The sequence below is a fragment of the Oenanthe melanoleuca genome, chromosome Z (assembly GCF_029582105.1).
Source record: "Oenanthe melanoleuca isolate GR-GAL-2019-014 chromosome Z, OMel1.0, whole genome shotgun sequence".
Taxonomy (NCBI): domain Eukaryota; kingdom Metazoa; phylum Chordata; class Aves; order Passeriformes; family Muscicapidae; genus Oenanthe; species Oenanthe melanoleuca.
The window spans coordinates 65775222-65796438 of NC_079362.1; the positions used below are offsets into that span (position 1 = coordinate 65775222).

At 39.1% G+C, this 21217-nt stretch overlaps 1 protein-coding gene across 1 annotated transcript; it reads left to right on the plus strand.

Annotated features, from left to right (window-relative positions):
- The first annotated feature begins 196 nt into the window (after positions 1-196).
- AMACR (alpha-methylacyl-CoA racemase) lies at positions 197-20517 on the plus strand. Its single transcript, XM_056513327.1, has 5 exons — positions 197-524; positions 3310-3453; positions 5941-6101; positions 10626-10812; positions 19717-20517. The coding sequence occupies exons 1-5, from the start codon at positions 269-271 to the stop codon at positions 20124-20126; spliced, it is 1158 nt and encodes a 385-aa protein (XP_056369302.1). The 5' UTR covers positions 197-268; the 3' UTR covers positions 20127-20517.
- Positions 20518-21217: the final 700 nt, after the last annotated feature.

The following is a 21217-nucleotide window of genomic DNA, read 5'->3' on the forward strand; positions in this document are numbered from 1 at the left end:
CTTCTCCAACAGCAGCTGCGTGCCGAGCCCAGCAGCAGGAGAACGCCCACTCCTGCTCACTGCGAGCCGGGCGGAGGGTAGTGGAGCCGCCCGGGGGCTCTCACGGGCTGGGGGATGAAGAAGCACCGGGAGAGGCAGGGCCGATGGCCCCGGGCGAGAGGCGGCAGCAGGCGGCCCCGGCCCCCGGCGGCGCGCGAGGGCGGGCGGGGCGGCCTCGGGGCCGCCTCCGCGATCGCTGTGTGGGCGCACGCCAGCGGCGGCGGCGGCAATGGCGCTGAGCGGGGTGCGAGTGCTGGAGCTCGCCGGGCTGGCGCCCGCGCCGCTCTGCGGGATGATCCTCGCCGACTTCGGGGCGCAGGTGGTGCGAGTCGATCGCCTGTCCCGGTCCGCGGCCTCTGCTCACGGAGACGTACAGTCCCGCGGCAAGCGCTCCGTGGCGCTCGACCTGAAGCGGCCGCAGGGCGCCGCGGTGCTGAGGCGGCTGTGCCGCGGGGCGGACGTGCTCATCGAGCCCTTCCGCCACGGTGAGGGGCCGGGGAGCCGAGCCGAGCCGCGCCGGGCGGCGCTGCGGCCGCGGCAGCCCGGGCCGGGCCGTGTGGGGCGAGCGGAAGGTCGGAGCTGCGGGGCCTGCTGAGCAGCTCCCGCCAGTCTGTGGTCTCTGCCATACTGAGTGGGAAGCGGGCAGGGAGCAGCTTTGGAGGTGTATTCCTGTGACGGGGGGCTCGGGCTGTGTGGCGGATTTGTGCAGTGCAGCCGCCATGTGAAACCGCAGAGAAAGGCCGCCGAGAGCGCTCAGACAGGGCCGTGATCCCGGTGGACGAGCAGGAGGGTGTCCGAGCCCCGGGGTCACACCGAGCTGGAGGCCTGGACAAGCAGGAGGGTGTCCGAGCCCGGGGTCACACCGAGCTGGCGGCCTGGACAAGCAGGAGGGTGTCCGAGCCCCGGGGTCACACCGAGCTGGAGGCCTGGACAAGCAGGAGGGTGTCCGAGCCCGGGGTCACACCGAGCTGGCGGCACCACCTTGTGTGATGTGCAGGCCTGCTGCTGAAGTCCAGCTCACTTCATGGTTGCCGTGCAGGTCAGGGTTTGACCTTGCAATTCCTTTGAAGGCGACAGATCTGACATTATGGTTACACATTTGTAAAGCACATATCCCAGGGCGATGAATATAAGAGCATGTGCTAAATAGAGTAGTATGATTCTGTTACACAGGATTACTCTGATTCAGGATCAAATCCGAATTTGTGGAAAGCAACTTCCTAGAATTAAATATTATCTTTGAAGATGAAGACTTGTAATTCACAGCAAGTCTTCAACTTCAAAGATAATACTTAATTTTAGGAAGTTGCTTTCTGCAAACTAATCACTTCCTGCCAGTCTTAAACCTAGTTCATGGAAACCTTCCTTGTGTTTTTGCAAGTACTTTCCGTTTTTAACAGGTTAAAAGTAAGACAAATTTATCAAATACTCAATTACAGAATTTTTCCATTTTTGAAGGCTGGCTTTTAAAGAGAACTTTTTGTTCATTTTTTAATTACAGTATGCATATTTACTAGTTTATCGCGTTTAGGGGTCCTTAACATCTGGTTTTCAGTAGCAAAATTGATGCAGTTTTAAGATCGATAGACTTTTCAGATTGACCATGTTCCCTGTGTTTATAAGTCATACACAAGCACTCACTTGGTGGTTATGTCAGTATTCCTCTGTGTTCCTTAAGGATCCTGTTCTGTTGAAGAATGCCATCAAAGTTAGATTGGACAGGGGTCTGTGTACACAAATCTATTTAAAGATGTCTGCTCCCAGCAGGGGCCTGGGCTAAGTGATTTTTAAGGTTCCTTCCAACCCAAACCATTCTGTGGTCATGCTTTACTGAGGAGCTAGCTGAAATGTTTTGAGGATTTTACAGTTTAGAAATAGGAGACTTTATCAGACATTGCATATCATGGACAGATCATGTGTCACAAGTAATTCTTCTGCTTTGGAAAACGGGTTTATTACCTTAAAATTATTTGTTTTACTCCCCATAGCTGAGGAAAAAAAAAAGAAAAAAAGAAAAGAAAAGATGTTAAATTCCTCTTCTTCCTTGTAGCTGAGCTCCTGGTTTTTCCTTATGAAATGTTATTTTCTTTGGTTTTATGGGCACTTGCTGGGGTTTTTTTCTCAGTTGGATGTACAAGCAATTTTGTAACTAGATATTAGGTTTTAAGGGCCTGTAAATGAACTAGGCAAATCTGTGAGCTATCATGAGACTGCTAGTGAGAAGGTGAGGGCCCAAGCGGCAGAACAGTTTGTTTCAAGGCATGTGTGACTTTACAGCAGTGACTTTGTGACACCAGAGGGGTTGTTTGTCACCGTGTTTCCACCTATGCATTTGAAAATCATGCACTTTGCCAAATTTCACTGCTTTCTTCTTGGCAGTCATCACTTGCCACTGCTCATTAATTAATACAATAGAAGTGAATCTCAGTGAAATTGGCAGTGGAGTAGCAGCATGGATTAGTTTTGTGAAACAAGCTGGAGTAATAGATTCTGGGGTGGAATGAGCATTAAATTATGTTGTCCCTTCCCTTCCAAAATGTGTGGCCCTTCTGTGCGAGTATAGGTCGTAGGCAGAAGTCTGACCAACTGTACTGAACCAGTAAGAAAGTATAATTTATTTGCAATTCGAATTTCTTCTCTTAAAACCACTGTTTTAGGACTGCAAGGTTAAAATTTTAGCCGTGTTTTCTGTAAATCTATGCTGATTCAATCTGTCTGCCACTGATTTCTAAAAGTTGCTTATTCCTTGCATTAAAGAACATTTACTTGTTTGTGGTTCCTGCAGATCACCTGTGGAATAGTGGCATGGTCCATTTACATCAGTGAGTTAAAACACACAGGAACATGAGGTACTGAGAAATGATGAGGAAAGTATATTCCAGTGAAATACAGATGAAATTTCAAGTGATTTTAATACAGAAGATGGGAGAATTTTCCCCTCTCTCATTTTTGCTTGTTTCACAAGCCTTTGGTAGCTTTCTCTCTCAGCCAGTGGTGCATCGTTTTCTGTCAGTCTTTTGGAGAAATAAAACAGGAAAAAAGGCTGAAAAAAAAAGACCCCTAAAGCCTAATTTCCACTTGGTTTATATTAAAAATTTATGCAGTATGTTGGTAATTTATAATATTCATGTTGTAACATGAACTCTGAAGTAGAATGTTCTATTTCATAAGGTGTCGTTGAGTTCTGCTGTTGTATAATCCAACTTTGAGCCATTATGTTTTGGATATTATTAAATGTGAATTGGAATTCCTTGCTTATGTCTTTTTAAGGTGTCATGGAAAGACTTGGGCTTGGGCCAGAAGTCCTTCTACAGGAGAATCCCAGACTCATCTATGCTAGACTTACTGGGTTTGGCCAGACAGGAAAATACGCCAAGTCTGCAGGTCATGACATCAATTACTTGGCTTTATCAGGTAAGCTGTAAAATTTCCTGTTAAATAAAGTTTCTTTCCTCTCTTTGATCAAGATTCAAGAACTTGTTGGAAGCAGATAGCTCAACATTTATCTGAGATGCAGTCTGATGAATCAGCTGATTTGAAGTGTCTGTAAATGAAATGGGACTCTGACTGTCCTTTCCCTGATTCTTTCAGTCAGCGCTGGCACTTGTATAGCCCCTCTGTAAACTTCCTCACAAGTAAAAAACTGGAAGAAACGAGGATGTTTTCTGTCAGGTTTTTAAGGTAAAGCAAATTGAGGGATCTTACCAACTAGTCAGCACAAGAGGAAACATGTACTGGACAGGCTGTTTGTTTTGCCAGCACCAGTGAGCTGTTACAGGCTGGATCATGTCTTCCCTGTCTGTACATTATTTTCCTTCTTTTGTGCTATTCTATCTGAATAAAGTATCTGAACATTTATCTGAAGAGAGGACTGAATATTTTCTTCAGGCCTTTCTTCTGATAAGTCTATATACATATAATGCTGAAAGGGCTGCACATTATTTTATGTGCTTGTGAGCAGATTTTTTTTGAGCAAAGAAAAACTAGGCAGCACACAACTGGGCTCTTGTACTTTTCTGCTTGTAAATATGTCTCCACTGATACCAAATGAAAGGAAGTAGGCTTCAAATAAAGTGGAAATGCTACATTTCATTAAGATGTTGTGGACATTATGCTGGTTTTAAGTGGTATGATTTTACAAGTATGCAGTAGAAAACAGAAATGAAATTGCACATCTCTGGTGCTGTCCATCCATGCATGGCCCTGCCTCCTGCTCTTCACACTGCTTCTGCCACTGATGCTTCTCTGAGCCTGTGAAGGAGGAGAGAAAGTGGTCCAAAAGTTCTTGGCTTCCCATTGGATAAAGTAGTTCTTTTAGCCCCAGGAAAGGATGGAGCAGAGGTAATGCAAACCTGGTGATCTGATATCACCTACTGTGAGGAGTCACAGTGTTGTGGAATTTAATTTCTTTAGGGATGGATTCAGTCTTCCCCCATGGAAAATTTTTAGAGAGTAGAAAAGATTAAAGAAAAGATGCCTTGTTTGAAACACTTTGACTTCATGTCAAGATGATTTCAAGTATTAGGGTATTTTTATCTGTTATTAGTGGAGGGAAGGAGTCTGTATAGAAACATCATGGTCCATCACTACTTTAGTTTGTATTACTTTCTGGTTTACAAATAGAGTGATATTTTTTCTCTGGAGCTGATTTAATCAGTAGTGTTTTGGTGAGTGTTATCTTCCTAAAATAATTTTGCTTGGAATTTCACAGATCAAGTTTTTCTGCCTTTTAAAAGGATATAGAACAAGGTGTTTAGGTGATAGGTGTCTTTCCTCAAATTGAGATCTCATATTATGAGTATTTTCTAATGAGCTTTGGATTCCTTTAACTGAAAAACAGTTTGTGTTAGGAACTCTTAACGAGTCAGTATATTAATTCTCTGGTGCCTTTGACAACTTTTTAGACTGTTAAAAGGAAGATTTTAGGCAGCAGCTGGGGTTTTAGTCCTGCACTACAGGATTTGGAAATCATTTATATTGTGCACTCTGTTGCTTCCTGTAGGAAGTTCATAAGATCGGTAAACTAAACAGTGCTTCAGAACCGTGCAACTCTCAGGAATTTCTGACCATGTGTTCTGCACATCTCAACCTCAGGCCACAGATAAAGCAGAGGGATGATCATACTGCAGTTTCTTGCTTTCCCAAAGGGAATCACTGTGAGGCAACTACAAAGAGTAAGGTCACAGTAAAGAGGTTGTTCAGGATGGCAGAGAACTGCTAAAAAATTCAAAGCTCTGACTGAAGTAAACTGGCTTAGCCTTTGCTCTAATTCCTTTCATTTCTGCATAATTGCTGGCATAAACATACGTTCCCTGTGTTTACATTGCATAGAATCAGAGATAACCTTCCTGTGCTAGTTACCTGTTCTTATATGCAACATTTTTTTCTTAAGGATAGTTGGAGAGGGAAGATAGTATTAAAGCACAGTTTTCAGTGTGAGATCCTTTGTTATGATTATTAGTTCATTTGATATGAGCACATAAGAATACACATGTGCATTTTTACTTTAAAGTATTCAAAGAAGAGCAGTTTCTCAAAGTGTCTTTGAGACACATTCGTAATGTGTCTTATGGGCAAGATTCAGTGCATGTACAAAGTACTAATATAGAATTACTGCACACAGGGTTGGGTTTTTTAAATAAAATTTTGTCCCTATATAGTCAAAATATCAATGTTTATCTGTGAGAATTTTGTTAATCTCTTTAATTAATTGCATCTTCACTTATGTGATTTCACATATTTTTACTCTTGTGAATTAGAGTCAGCCAAGCAGAAATGGAAAACATTAGAAGATGGCTTTATGCCTTATTTATTTGCATAGATTGAAAACAATGAAACTATAATTGTAGAAATGAATGTTTATAATTAATTTTATGCTTTTTTTGTTTTCTCTTTTTGCAGGTGTACTGTCAAAGCTGGGTAGAAAGAATGAAAATCCTTATGCACCAGTAAACCTTCTGGCTGATTTTGCTGGTGGAGGTGTCATGTGTGCTCTGGGCATTGTTACAGCCCTCTTTGAACGTGCCAGATCTGGCAGAGGGCAGGTCATCGATGCGAGTATGGTAAGCTTATTCTCAAAGAACTTGGGGTTTATTAGGCTTGCTTGGGTGTTCTCCTACTCTGAATCTGGGAAAGAGAGGCAGTTGTAAGTTTTAAAATTGAGAATTTGGGAAGGGAAAAGTAAGTGATCTCATAAAATAGCTGTTCCTTCACACACAAGCAATTATTGTGAATCACTGCTGCCTTAACATCCTTATGACATAGAGCACATAATGCAACCTCTCCCCTCTCCCTGCTTTTGCCTGTCTGCCTTCTTCACAAAGTATTAGCTGTATATATTTGAAGAATAAGTGTGGTGCATCGAGATAGGGTGTATAATAAACAATAGGCTTATTGGGTAACAGCAAAAATGACAATACTGTTGGAATAATAATCGCATTAGCTTTATTCAAGATGCACCTTATGAATTTGTGACAGGTCATACCTTATTTAGAAGCACTGTTCCTTGGGAAAGTTACACTGCCCATGAGTCATTGCCAAGAAGTCAACTTCAAACACTTTGTGAATGTGCTGTAAAATAAATGAAAGGCAAAATTAGCTTAATAATAAATACTTTGGACTTTGTCCCCCTGGAAGGGCACCCACTTACACACAGAAGAGAAATACTTATTTACGTTTATCCTTGAAACATACGTTACCTGCAAGTGTTGTTTCTTTCTTGTTCTCCCATTTTTCTTTTTAAAGAATATTGCAGTTAAAATTTGACCTCCCTTTGAGGCATTGTACAGGGAACACTAAGGTTTTGTGTTAAATATAAATTGGAAAAAATACATTAATTGAAACAAAGCCATTTGTTGAAGTGGTCTTGAAGACAGTAGAGCACCAAGAGATGTCGGAGTTCAATAACTTTTTGACAAATTCACATGATGTTCTTAGAAGCAGTCCATGGCATTATGGTCTAGATGAAAATTCTATGGGAGCAGTGCCAAACAGGACTAATGTTTTTACTGCAACAAAAGTTTTTAGTAGTTCATCATCAAAACAAAAAACTTAACGAGTGAAGTTCTGTAGATGTTTGTTGAGGTTTTTTTCTGTGTTTTCTCCAATAAGCTGAATGACAGATGAGTCAGTAAATTTACAGAATGTACACACATGTGAAGGACTACAAGTATGGTGGACTCGGATTAGAATTGAAAATTACTTTTTCAGATGAGGGAGTTGATAAAACTGGCTGCCATTCATGCACATTGCTGCTCTGTAGTCCTCTGTAGGCAGAAACAATTTGCTGTACAAATGCAGTAAGAGAACAATTGGCTGAAGTACAATCCTGGGGGTTTGTAGTAGTCACAAGCTGAACATGAGTCAACAATATCATGCTGTTACAAAACACATACATACTGTATTAGGAGGTATAAACAGGAAATAGAGCCAGCAATGTTTCTGAAGCAGTTACTCTAACCTATTCAATGTTTATGAAGTCTCAGTAAAATAATGTTTCAGATATTGACCATCATCTTTCAGCAAGTAGCACAACAAAAATTATGACTCTAAAAACATGAACTAAAAGAAGGATTGAAGAAGATTGTGTATTTGTGAAAGAAAAACTGTGGAGAATTGTGACAAGTCTTCAAATATTGAATAATATACTTCTTGTCATACCAAATTTTCCTTATCATCCTTCAGAGAATTAAAGGAATTTGTTAGAAGAAGAATCAGTTAAGTCTGCTAATGTCCTAATTAAATTTGTAGCTCATTTGGAGTGGAATGTGTTGTCGGAGGTTTTTTAAGGCCCTAAAAATTGTCTCTTCCAATTTTTTCTTGTCTCATCATAATTGTGGAATTTACAGTTCTCTGCTAATGTGCCTGATGACCTGTGAGTGGATGAAGTATTGTCCAGTATCACAGGATATACTTTACCTGGCATTTGGTCATATTCCTTATTTCTTGAATAGACTTTCAGTGACACAGTTGATGAAAATTGGACATGCATCATCAGTAGTAAAGACTGCAGTGAATTGACTGGTGGATGAGCCTGTTTTTACACCTAAGTGGTTTTTTTTTGTGGAAGAAAATATTTTGAAAATCACAGCACTGCAGCATTTCAGCTGTTTTGTCTTAACACAATTTTTGTTTAGAAACCCTTTACTTAAGCTGTTGTACAGTTTAGATAGTCTGAATATGTTAATGACTCAGACACGTGGTAGAATTTTCTACAGTAGAAATTGCACTGTGCGAAACCCAGTGGACACTGGGTCCTGCATTTCATCTGTCTGTCTCAGCAGAACTAAATACCTGGCCTGAATTGATTGCTGCTTGTTGCTGGCTCTTCTCATTGACACTGTAGGGATTGTGGCCATCTTACAGGAAGCCAGATAGTTGCCACGTGGAGTGGACACTGAGATGTGACACAGTAGGCACAATTGTACCTCTTCATTCTTGCGCCACACTGGAACAGAGGCATGTGAGTCAGGGGCACAGTTTGGGTTCACTAGAGTTTCAGCCACAGAACCTTCTGCTGATGGTAGGCATCTGACTGAGCATAACTCACTCTTTGTGAAAAGACAGCCACAAGAAAGCACGCTGGCAGTGATTGCTTGCATAATAGTCTCATGGTAGGAGCATTTAGCAGTCCAACAGAAAACTGAGGTTCCAGGTTTTTCTCAGCCTGGAGGTACTCAAAACCAAAACTCCCACATCCTAGAAGTCTTCATCAGTCACGAGGATAGTTAGGTTTGATTCATGCCCACTTTTGTTTGAGCTGTTCTCAGTCTGTGGAAAGAACAAACAGTTTGTGGAGCAGACAGGTCACCCATTGGGTGATGCCTCTGGATTCTTGTGCCTGCTTTGGAGACTGTAGATGTTCTTAACATGAGGGAGACATGAAACGCATAACTGTTACTATAATCATTCTGCAATTAGACTAAAGTGGAATCTCTCCTTGTTCTCCTTTTCATGTTGTAAAAGAAGGTGACCACATTAGTGAGTGTGTGGTGTAATTTTTACATGCCTTTGGAGATCTGGTGTAGATGTTAAGACACTTATTTTACTTATCTCAGAATTGCAGCAGGCCTTAGGCAGACTCTAGCTGAGACAGGGATTTCTGAAGTCCCTATACCAGTAGAAAACAGATGTGCTGTTTTAGTTAAAGTATTTCCAGGGTAGGTAGCACATAGGTATTGTACAGGTACTGACTAAGAGTTTTGTCAGCACCAAAATCTAATTTTCAGTTAGAGCTTATTCTTGTATTTTCCCTTTTATTATCCTTAATTTCAGTGCTTTTTGTGTAATATTATTTTTTGTTAATATGAGCAGTGCAAGATCAGATCATTAGTAAAAAAAACTTTATTTTAGCATCCTTGCAATAGATTTGCAGATATGTAGATGAAGGTATTTTCTCTATGAAACTACTTTAATTGACTTTAACATGTGACAGTGAGGATGGAAGTATTCCTGTCCTTGAAGCAGTACTAGAGAAGAGCCCAGGTAAAACACATTAAATAAAGAAGCCCTCTTGACTGCATACTTCAACAATTTGCATGTTTTAAATATTTGCATAGAAGGGTATAACTAAGAGATCTTTCTACAATGAAAATTTAGTAGCCTTGATTTTTTTTGTACAGTATGCTTTTCTCTATAATAGGTTAGTTTCATGCAACTGAAAATGCATGAATCAAGTGATAGTCAGAATAATACAGCTCAGGTTTTAACTGTTCTACTGAAATGTTTCTGGCCATACACTATTAACTGGCTTATCTTTGCTTACAGTACTTTCAATACAACTGAAAGAAAATTAATTGTGCTGCTGAGCAAAACTGTTGGATATAGTTTTTCTTAGAAGACTGGCACAACCTTGGTAATTATTAAAAGGTTGAACAAACTGAATTTTCATCTAGGTGTACTCCACATAAACAAAATTTTGAGGAACGATTTGGAATGGGATTGCTCATCTTTCCTACCTCTGTATTCATCAAACTCTTGTCTGTGTAGTGATTATTTTGCTATGTGTTTGTAGCTGCCAGTGATGACAGTGAGAGCATAGTTTTTGTTTAACTTAGTGTTGGAGATTTTATTTGATTTCCTTCAAGTTTTCTTCTAAAAATAGCAGTCTTCCTATAATCAGTATTTTTAAAGGAGATAAAAATTTGGTGTTTATGTGACTGATACTGGTATCTTGTTTTCCAGAGGTTTAGAAGGTGTTGATACCTGTCATATGCTTAGTGTTGTATAGAGTCAAGAAGCTTGTCCCATCACTTAAAGTTACTCATTCGTTGTGAGCATCTAATGACTCTAAACTTGATAAATGAGGAAGCTTTGTGCATTGAAACTGTTTAATCCATCTGAAGCTGCCTTACTACATTTATGCTTTCTTATTCTCTAATTCTGGATGATTTCACATGCACTGTGTAAACAGTAATTGAAAATTTTAAGAAATGAAACTACTTACCAGAGATGCTGTCATTAAAATTCCTAGCAAAGATCAGAACGGGTAGTAGGTTTTTGTTGTTTTGTTTTATACAGAATTTAGGTAACATGACAATTAATTTACTGGAGCTTTTTTTTTTTTTTTTTCTCTCTAAATTTTCAAGGTAGAAGGAGTAGCATACCTAAGTTCTTTCCTGTGGAAATCACAAAAAATGGGACTTTGGAGCCAAGCTCGAGGTGAAAACCTGCTAGATAGCGGTGCACCTTTTTATGAAGTCTACAGGACCTCTGATGGAAAATTCATGGCTGTTGGTGCCATTGAACCTAAATTTTATGACCAGTTAATTAAAGGTGAGTACTTTGGAGCAATTGTTTTGTAACAGCAAAACATGATTGAGTGAATTCTTTAACAATTGTTTTTGGTTCATGATGCATGGTTCACAGAATCACAGAATCACAGTTGGAAGAGACCTTTAAGTCCATCAAGTCCAACCCATGCCCTAACACCTCAAGTCATGGCACTGAGAGCCGTATCCAATATTCTTTTAAACACATCCAGGGACTCCGAAACCTCCCTGGGCAGATGATTCCAGTACTTTATCACTCTTCAAGTAAAAATTTTTTTCAAAACAATGGGAAATGTGATTTCTTTGTAAAACCAAACACTTCCTGGGTCTAGTTGGATAGTTGCATAACAGTTTAATTGACTTTCTTTTTCTAGCCATTAATTTATTTCCTTTTCACCCTCAGCAATTACACTTAAATTGCAAATTTTTTTTTAGAGTTATTGTAATGGTAGTCTGTGATGTGACTGAAGTGCTAAACAACTTTTTCTGGATATCACTTTTTTCCAATGACTGTTATACTTTTAAAAGAACTAATTCTTTGGAACTGCAAATAGAATTTCAAGCAATTTTTATTATTTGTGCTATAATAAAAAATAAAACCTATTTAAATTGTTTCAGAAATAAATGTTCACTGGAAGTAGTTCATAGTATTTTTTATAGAAAGCATTTCTGTGGAAGCAAATTCTGCTTAAATAATTAATTTCCACCACACAATTTCAGAAAGCTTTTTGTGTCTGGCTGTGGGTATAATATGTATATTTGACTAAGACTCCTTAAACATGACCATAAATCGTGATTTATCTCTTCAAGACATTAGAATGGGTTATGCAAAATATTTAACTATATGAAATTAAAACAAATTTTTAGGTGCCTCTTAACTTCTGAACTCGTGTGCTTCAACCCTTTTATCACATGGTCTCTTAGATTCTTATTGGTCATTTAATTTAATTTTTTTTTTTTTTTTATTGTGCTTTTCTGGTAGATTGTCATGCTTTCCATACAGAATTTAAGAAAATACCAAAAATTCACAAATGAATGTATTATTTTTTCTTTTTTCATTGTGTATGAAGAATATGAAGGCTATAAGAAGTTTTCGATTTGATTTTAGTTTTGGTTAATGAATTCAAGGAATGTCAGCAAAGGATTCCTAAAGGATTCCTGGAATCCAGTGTTTTGTGAACCATGTTTTTCCATGCATGGCTCACATGGCCAGTCTTTGCTCAGGGAGCGTGTCAGGGAAGTAGTTCCTTATTCTTGCCCAGTCTCTTTCCCAAGGATTATTCCTTGAATTGTAGCATTCCTTGAATTATATCCATGATACAGTTTGTACTGATTTTGCCTGGGATAGAGCTGGATTTCTTCGCAGTAGCTTGGTTCTCTTACACAGGGATGTTTCAGTTACACATCTCTGTTACACAGGGATGTTTCAGTTACACATCCCTGTTATACAGGGATATTTCAGTTCCTGGTGAGCAGCTCTGGCACAGCACTGAGGACTTTTCTCCTCCTCACCCCACTGCACTAGCAAGCAGGCTGGGGATGTACAAGAAATGGGAAGGGATCGCAGCCAGGACAGCTGACCACAGGGACATTCTGTACCATAGGACATGGTGCTCAGCCATAAAACTGGAGGGAGGCTGGTGGTGGTCACTGCTCGGAGACAGGCTGGGCATCAGGCAGTTGAGGGTGAGCAATTGATTTCATATGCAGCTCTTGTCTTTCTCGTGTTACGGGGCTGTAAGGTGGAATATACCTTTGGTGGACAGGAACCCAAAGAGAAAGCTTGTTCTTTACACTTTGTTCTCTTGCAGCCTGTGGTGCTCCCCAAGTTCTTGCACAGCGGTAGCTGTGAATGGGTGCTTCTCCTGTAGGTTAGAAAGTCCCTTGTGTGGAAGATCTAAATTGGTACATGCTGCTGTGTGAGGAGGGCTCCTAGAGAGACTCAGGGACATGTCCACCATTATATTGAACAAATCAGTTGTCAAGTTTGGAAATGCCATGTTCTTGGCTGAAGAGGATGGTGCATTTTGTCTCTAAATGTCCTGAGAATAACTGGTTTGTGAACTCAATTTGTAAGCAACTTGATCTTGGAAAAAAAAGTGTAGTTGGTCATTCCACATTGATTATTTGCAGTTCTTTGAAATGTTTTTCTCATCCAATACCTTCTTGTTTGCATAGGAGTTGGAGAACAAAAGTAAATATAAAATTGGATCAAAGTAAAATGCAAGCCCTTGCCCTGGGGGTTAGGAAATTTCAATAAATATCTTCAGGGAGAATACTTGTATTAAATACAAAGCAAGTGAGAAAAAAATAAGGCTGCGTACTCAAATATCCGTATGTTTGGCTTAAGTGATTAAACACTGGCCTGCAGTATTCATGGCCCTGCAATGTTTTGTTCTTTGGAGACCAAGTTGATTCACACTTAAGCTACAGGACTGGGATAGAATCTGTACATGTTCAAAAAGTTCTGCAATGGGGTGTAGTTCTGTTTGACTCTTTCTCTGTGAGTTTTTTTCTGGACTGTTCTGCCTTCTTTTGTTGATCATTGTTATGGGGCAAGACTTGGGCTTTTCTCTCTCTGCCAGGTTATCTAGATGTCCTAGTTTGAAGGACAGATGTCTGCCGATAAAGGCAGAAGTTTTCCTTTGAAATAGAGACCTTAATTCCACTCCCCCCAAGTATTATAAATGTTTGAATCAAAGACTCTGAGGCAGAGATAAGGGGGTAGGAATAACAGCTCTTTTACTAATATATCTAACCGTACAAGCAGAAACAACAGCAGTTGTTCAAATTACCAACAAAACAGAGCAGATAACTCGGTCCCAGTCCTTTCTTTAGCTGTAGGCACGCTCTCTCTGCCCTCGGTCCCGGTGCTGCAGACGGGCAAAGCCTGGCAGCTGCAGAGAGCAGGCGGGAGCGGAGGCGGGAGGGGGCGGAGAGGGCAGCTCCTCGCTCACCGTTTGGGTTCTGGTGGCCAGCAGTGTTCGCAGAGGCTGGAGGCTGCAGCGGGGCAGATGCAGGGCAGGTGATGGCAGAGGGTCTGGCTCTCCTGCCTTCGGCCGCGTGGCTGCAGACGGGGGTCCTCCTCCGAGCTCCCAGGAAACACGAGTCCCTCCGGAAGCCCAGCTCCCACCTACACCTTTTGTCTAGAGTCGTCAAAGGTCCTGGGTGTAACCTGGCCAGCTCCATTGGCATGCTAATGGGAAAAATCTTTAAATTGACACAGTAATAGAAAAACACTCAACCCCCAACACTAGAGATAAGCCTCTGATAGATGAAACCAGTGGCCAGGTTATATAATGTGGTCACAGATGGGATCTTTAGATAACTCTTCACTGAGGAAATTGCTAAAATTCAGCTTTTCTTTTAGTTGTTTCTCAGAAATTTAGAGCTCAAAGTTATAACAGCGACTGTGAATTCTGGTTATGTTGGGGCACCCACAGTGGACAACTTTATTTTCATGTTTGAAAGTTTTCCTTATGCTTAGAGAGCAGAGAAGTTGCCTGATTTTAACAGCTGAGGTTACAAGAATAGTTATTCCAGCAATAAAGAACTTGTGTGTATCCACTTGTAAGTAGACAACAACTGCAATTATTGTTTCACGTTTCAGTCTGTTTCTGCTGTATTTAAAAAATCCAACTTTTATACTGCAGTCTTGAGAAAATTTTGCTTTTTGCCTTTAATTGTATCATTATCTTCACTTGTTTGAATTTCCTTTGTTCAATTTGTAGGAGTGTGTTGTTTAACATAAATGACCAAACTCAAGATTTTCTCACAATATTGAATTTAAAATGACTGGTATCCTGTTACTGTGTTTGAGGTACATATCATGATCTGTTCACATAAGAAATATTTATTATTTTGAGTACTTAGGGTTTCAGTCTTTTTGAAGCAATAGTGCACTGAATTAGAACAGCAGAACCTTAATGTGACGTATTTCCTTTCTGGAATATCTATTGCAGAAATTAAATTCAGAATTTAAGCCTTTGAATATTGTAGGGAAGAGAATGGTGCCTGTGAGAATTGTATTGCTCTTTCACAAATCTGAGAATCTTTGACTTCGGCTGAGTCGTCTGTTCCAAGCATTAACTCCAGCTTTGAAGTCGGTTTAAAATTGTATGTTCCAGTTGAATTTTCCATAATTTCATGTAATAGCTTTTCTCCATATTTCTGGTCAGTTCTGCTGGTGAACAATTTGGTGCTATTCCAGATAAAATATGTTCAAAAACCATTTGTTGTCTCTCTGTCCATATTCAGAGGGTAGATTAGTTTTGCCACTCCCATAGAATTAGAGTACAAGGATATGGGTGTTGCAGATGTCAGTTGGAGATTTAAAGACTGCAAAATTAAGAAAGGAGTGTGATTTCTGAATCATTTGTCTCTGCTCGCAGAATTTTGCTTAGCCAAAGCAGAGCTGATTTCCTTTTGGCTTTGGTTCACTTCAGTGTTTCCCTGCAGAGTTCCTGCAGGAACCCAGTGCTGGAACCTAGTGCAGTTAATGACATGGTAAGGAAAGTTCTTAAGGAGACTGCAGAGGGAAACTAAATTTAAGAAAATAGAGCATATTAGTTTGAGAAGATTGTTGGCTTTGTATATTGTGCTCAGCAGGGATAATTACATTTGTGCTTGCCAGAAATCTATTAATTAAATAAATTTTTTAAAGGCTTTATGAGAAACTGAGGCTATGTAAAATAGATACAGTGGAGAAGTATTTGGGGCTCACTATTTGCTAGTAACAAACAAGCTGTAGTCCTTTTGCAGGTATTAATTTCATTGCTACAAAAATCAGAAAATAAATAGCTAAAATGCCTTGGCATCTTATGAAAAACCTGATGGAAGAAACATTTGCTACTAATGTTAAACCTTAATCTTTAGACAGAAAGAGACAGAATGTCTTTCAACCGACCTGTGAATTGCTTCTGCAGGTTTGTCCTGTGTTTTAGCAATGGGTGCTTAGTCTTGCTGCAGCCAGGCTGCAAGGAGCATGAAAAACATTGTAAATACTGTGGAGCAGGTGAGAGTAAAGGTTTTGTTCTGAGTTATAAGGTGTAAAGTCAGTTAAACAAGGTGAGCTTAGTGTTCACTTATATTGATGTGGAAAGCACTGACAGTCACTGAAGTCCTCAACTTTAGTTCCTACCCCATAGTACCCCTTTCATACTACTTCAGTACTCCTACATTGTATTATTTATGTTTAAAAAAAGAAGGAAAAAATTAGGAAGCAATTAAAAAACATCGTTTACATCCTTATGAAGGATTTCCACAGGACTCTCCATTTTGTGAAGTATTGTGTACTGTATTAAACATCTGCTGATACACTGAATGCAATACCACATTGTTATTGAGACATGAAACGTGGAGAGTTTTCTCATTATTTTTTAGACTCAGTTGTACATAATGTTACGTTTTATTTTAATTTATTTATTTATTATGATAAGCCTTAAACGTTGTACAAAATACTGTAGAGGGTCAGGCTCTTGCTGCATCAAAACATTTACAGCTGTGGTAATTAAGTATGTCAACTTGTAGTACAGCTATGTATGCATTTGCAATGAGGTCAAGTAGTACTGTGGGCCTGATAAACTGTCGCTTTCTAAAAAAGTTTCTTAAGTTTCAGAAACATTGTGCAGAGAAAAAAACTTTATAGTTAGTTTAGTGAAAATTCACTACTCTTGGAATATTCTGAAATTCAATTCCGTCTCACAGATCCTATTTAGTCAGAAAAAGCACAATGGCCTTCACCTTGCAGCTGTTGTTTAGACCAAAATTAAGGTTTCCCATACTAGATGATTTTATTCAGTCATGTTATGACAACATAATTTCACAATTACACTGCTATGACCATACATTTTTGAAAAGAATATTAGCAAGTTAAGCCAAGAAAATCCTGAACAAAACTCTGCTTTTAAAATAGTATGACTGAAATAATATTAAAAAGTGTTTCAATTTCTGACATACCAAAGCAGCTTCACTGATTTATGTAATGAATTTTGCTCATTTCTTTCTCTTGGAGTCAGTGCCTGATTTACTAAAGTTTGTCTAAGAAGTTCTGTCGAAATGGAGATTTCAGTTTGCTGCATCAATTAATGATGTGGGGATATGTGTCAATAAAGCTATAGTATTTGAAGGAGATTTAAAGCTACATTATTATAGGGAGACAGTTTTTCATTTTTCAAAATTAATTAATAAAGCTGTACCTAGAGTAGGTTGACTGGGCTTTTCCATACAAAAAATCTTAGATGAAAATTCAAACAAAAGAGTTGTGATTTATAAGATATTCTATGTAAAAAATACTTTGCTTTTGATTACATTGAGTGTAGTCTGTGCTCCTGTGGTATCCCAGACAATTCTGTGCCATGTAATAGTTTCCTTGTTGAGTCGGTCACTCCTGCTCTGATACTGCTTATATGCACCACAAATGCTGAGCACAAGCTGGAAAATGAGAAGCTGTAGTGCTTAAGTGCTTTCAATTCATCCTGTTGAAAGTTGAAGTCTTCAGTGGTAAGCAGAAAATGAGCATGTAATATTAAATTCCAGGTTCTGGATATTGTTCCAGTTTGCCAGAGTGAGGCTGTGCAGTGAGGCTCAGCCAACTTCCCATCTGCCACAATCATCAAAAATAATTGTGTAATGGGATAATGGTAGAGCTCTGCTCATGTTGGACTGGCTGATAGAAACCAAACTAGAGTTAATAAGAATATGAGTACTGTGAAACAAATTTTCCATTTGACAAGATTTAAGGCTTTGAGACAGAAGCTCAGGTAGTGAGTATTTGCTTTCCTTTTGTGGAAGGTAAATTTGTCTCATCTAATGGTTCATAAGTAAAATATACTGCACTGTTTGTCTCTAGTGGAAGATGTTGAAAATCAATAATCAAATTAATTTTGAAAATACTGCAAGTTTTTATTTGATCATGATGTTCACAAAGTGTGAGGTGCCTTCAGCTGTTCTCATTTTTAGGATGAATGGTTATGGACACGAGTGTAAGTTCAGTAATTTAAGGTGCACATGGCTTGATAAAACTGTAAAGACTGATCATCTATAGTGTCATCTATCCTGGTATCCACAGGCATTTCTAATAAGATGTGGATATACTTACTTTGTCTTTGTGATGAATTTTGTCGGAGAGTAAACATGCAAGGCTGTGTTTCTGGGTGTGGATACTGGCAATTTTTGTGTGTTTTCCTTTGAAGTGCCAAAGTTCCATTTCAAAGCATGTATTCATTTTCAAAACTATGTTTAATAATCTTGTGATCAATGGTGAAATTGTTAAATACTGTGTTAAACTGGGGGGTACTTTGGGCCCCAGGAAGTGCATATCGTACAGATCATGAATGAAGAGAAAGAACTTAAGGAACAGAAGAAAAGGCATTACGTCTCTTTCTTCTCTCCTGTATGTTTCAGCAGTAATATAAGGAAGCCGTAGAAAGACAAGCTGTTTTAGGTGTTCTCTGCCTATCTACAGCTAAAGGCAAGAGGAGGTCTGCATAAATTTTATCTGCAAGCAGGACTCTATGACCCAAGCCTGTAACAGTTGTTAGTCTAATTATCAATTTGATACCAAAGATAACCAAAGATAAAAAAAAAAAAAGCTCAAAATTCAATTCTGCAGAGCTCTTTTGCCTTTTACAGGGAACTGCTGTTTTCTAAGAAGCTCATTTTTTTGTTACTTGTAAAGCATTATGATGATAGTTGTTTTCTAGTCTTTCTGATTTCTCCAATTAACTTCTTTCATATCCCTGCTTTTTGTGAAGTTTTCCTGTTGTGTTCATGCTCCTGAATTTCAAAATGGGACTCTTAGAACAGCCTTCAATATATCACTTCGGATTTCTTTTCGATATCATATGCTCTGCTTATACCTATGTGCAGTCTCCAATTTGAAAGTGTAGTTCAATTTCTCTTTCTTGTTTTTTACCTCCTTTTTGAGATAATCTCTACAAGAAGTGATAAAAATTCTTGCATGTCCTTGAAGTAGCAGAGTGAAAGAGCAGAGACTGCAAAGAGGTAAATCCATGAGAACAGAGACAGATATTGGAAACTGGCAGCAAAGAAGAGATGTAAGCTCTCCAGTGAGAAAGGATATGATAATTCAGGGATAGACCTAGGACTAGCCAGTTCAGGAAATTGTCATTACAAGGGATGTGTGCCTGTGCTGTGCTCTGGTGTCTCAGAAGGGATGTGCTTAGTGTGTACCTGGGTGGTCCTTGCAGCTGAGGTGGAAAGCAGGGTCATTGAGCAGTTAGTGTGTGAAAGGGCTGTAGGAATTTGAACTGGGGAAGTGTGCTGGAGCAGAGGGACCAGGACATACTGCTGGAGCCTCTTTGGACAATGCAGTGAAGTAGCAGGTCAGTCAGCCTGCAGCCACCTGCAGCTGAGCTGCCACTTGTGGATCAAGCTGGGCCCATTCATCCACACCATCTTCTCACCTGTGGCATAAAAATAACCCCATCATGTTGAACTTCAAACACTGTAACCTGCTGAATGTCTGGCTCTGGCAGATGTGCTGGCTCCTGAGAGACAAGTGTATTGCTGTAGTCCAGGGTCCATTCAGCAGATTTCTGTGTTGCTACTGCCAGATAGAGAATATGATACCTATTATACAAGCTTTTCTCACGACATTATTACCTCGAGGCAGCTGCTGTTTCTGTGAAGTGTTCATACAAATGAGTGTTTATTATAGGTATGTACTTAAAAGGCTGTAGCTGATGGGGTTTAAGTCTAATTGCAAGTATCATAGAACATTTTATTCCTCCGCTCTCTGCCCTGCACAGATACCCAAATAAAGTTCAGAGTGACTTCAATATTGCCTGCAAAGTAGTATCTTCTTGAGGAATATATTTAGTTGTGGGAAGCACTTAGTAAATCATCCAAGCCGTGCTATAGTTAAACTTTGCTTTTCTCCTTTCAGGTCTTGGGCTAAATTTGGATGAACTCCCTGCTCAGATGAGTTTACTTGACTGGCCTGAAATGAAGAAAAAATTTGCATCCGTATTTGCACAGAAGACACAGGCTGAGTGGTGCAGCATATTTGATAGCACTGATGCCTGTGTGACCCCTGTTTTATCCTTCGATGATGCTGCCTCACATCAGCATAACAAAGAAAGAAGTTCTTTTATCAAAAATGAGCAGGGAGAAATAAGTCCTAGACCCGCTCCTGTTCTATCAAGGACACCTGCTGTTCCATCATGTAAAAGAGATCCTTTTATAGGAGAGCACACAGAGGAGATACTTCTTGAATATGGGTTTACTAAGCAAGAAATTGCTAAACTTTATTCTGATAAAGCAATAGAACTCAAGAACCTAAAAGCTAATTTATAATGTCTGACTATGCACATCAGATAAATTTCAGGCTGATACTGTAAGCTTTTATGCTTTAAAATTTAACTGTATGACAAATAAATGTTTGCATAATATTGCTTTTAAATAATTATTTTTTTAATTATTGACATTTAAAATTTAATTTGAAAACAGTGGGACTTAGGTACTTGTGTATCTGGATGAGCTGTTGTCTAGAGTGATACTATAATTGTGTTCCGAAGATCTACACAGTTTACTTGGTGAGCACCTGTGAACTCTCAGAATGTTTGTTTCAGTGTTGTATCCTTTGGTTTGATTATTTTAATTCTTGGTTACACCATTGATTTGTAATACATGTTGTAATTACATAAAAGCAAATCTGCTAATAAAATATTGTTATATTCTTCTTAAATGAGTGATTGTGTTGTTCTTTCATTAACTAGAAGGGATTTTAAAATCTATTTTTTCATACTAATTAATTTGCTTTATCATGCTGAAACTATGGTCTAACTAATGCTATTCTCTTATCTGCTGCTGCAGAGCTGTTATCTCAAAGATAATCTATTTAACAGCTACATTTTCTCAATGCAGTCCCATTTTATTACATTTGGAATATCAACTTGGCTAGAAACTAAGTTCAGAATGATTTTTTTTTTTTTATTTTTAAAATATCTGCCTACTAATAATCCTTTGCTCTCCTATAGAAAAATGGTAGGCATCTTTGCTGCACAGGTTTTAAACAATGGTTATTCCATGTTGGTTTCATTTCCTTCAAACTTAAACTGTCATTTGAAATCGTCTCTTTCAAGGCAAAAGAAAACCTGCTTTTAAAAAGAATTAGTTAAATGGCATTAATACAGTATTGTCTAGTCCAATTGTGACATGAAGGATTGGGTGTTTTGATAATTTTGTCTGTGTTTTGCTGAAGATTGGTGTGTTGGTTACAAAGGCTTCCAAAGCTGATGGATACTTTAGCTCATTTAACATATGTTATGGCAAAAATGTCAACATTTTTACCATTTAAAAACCTTTTACATTCTGCTACATAAGGCCCAGCCTGGAAGCAAGAATTATTTAGTAGGTCCTGGCAAGTTGTCTAAATATCAACAAAA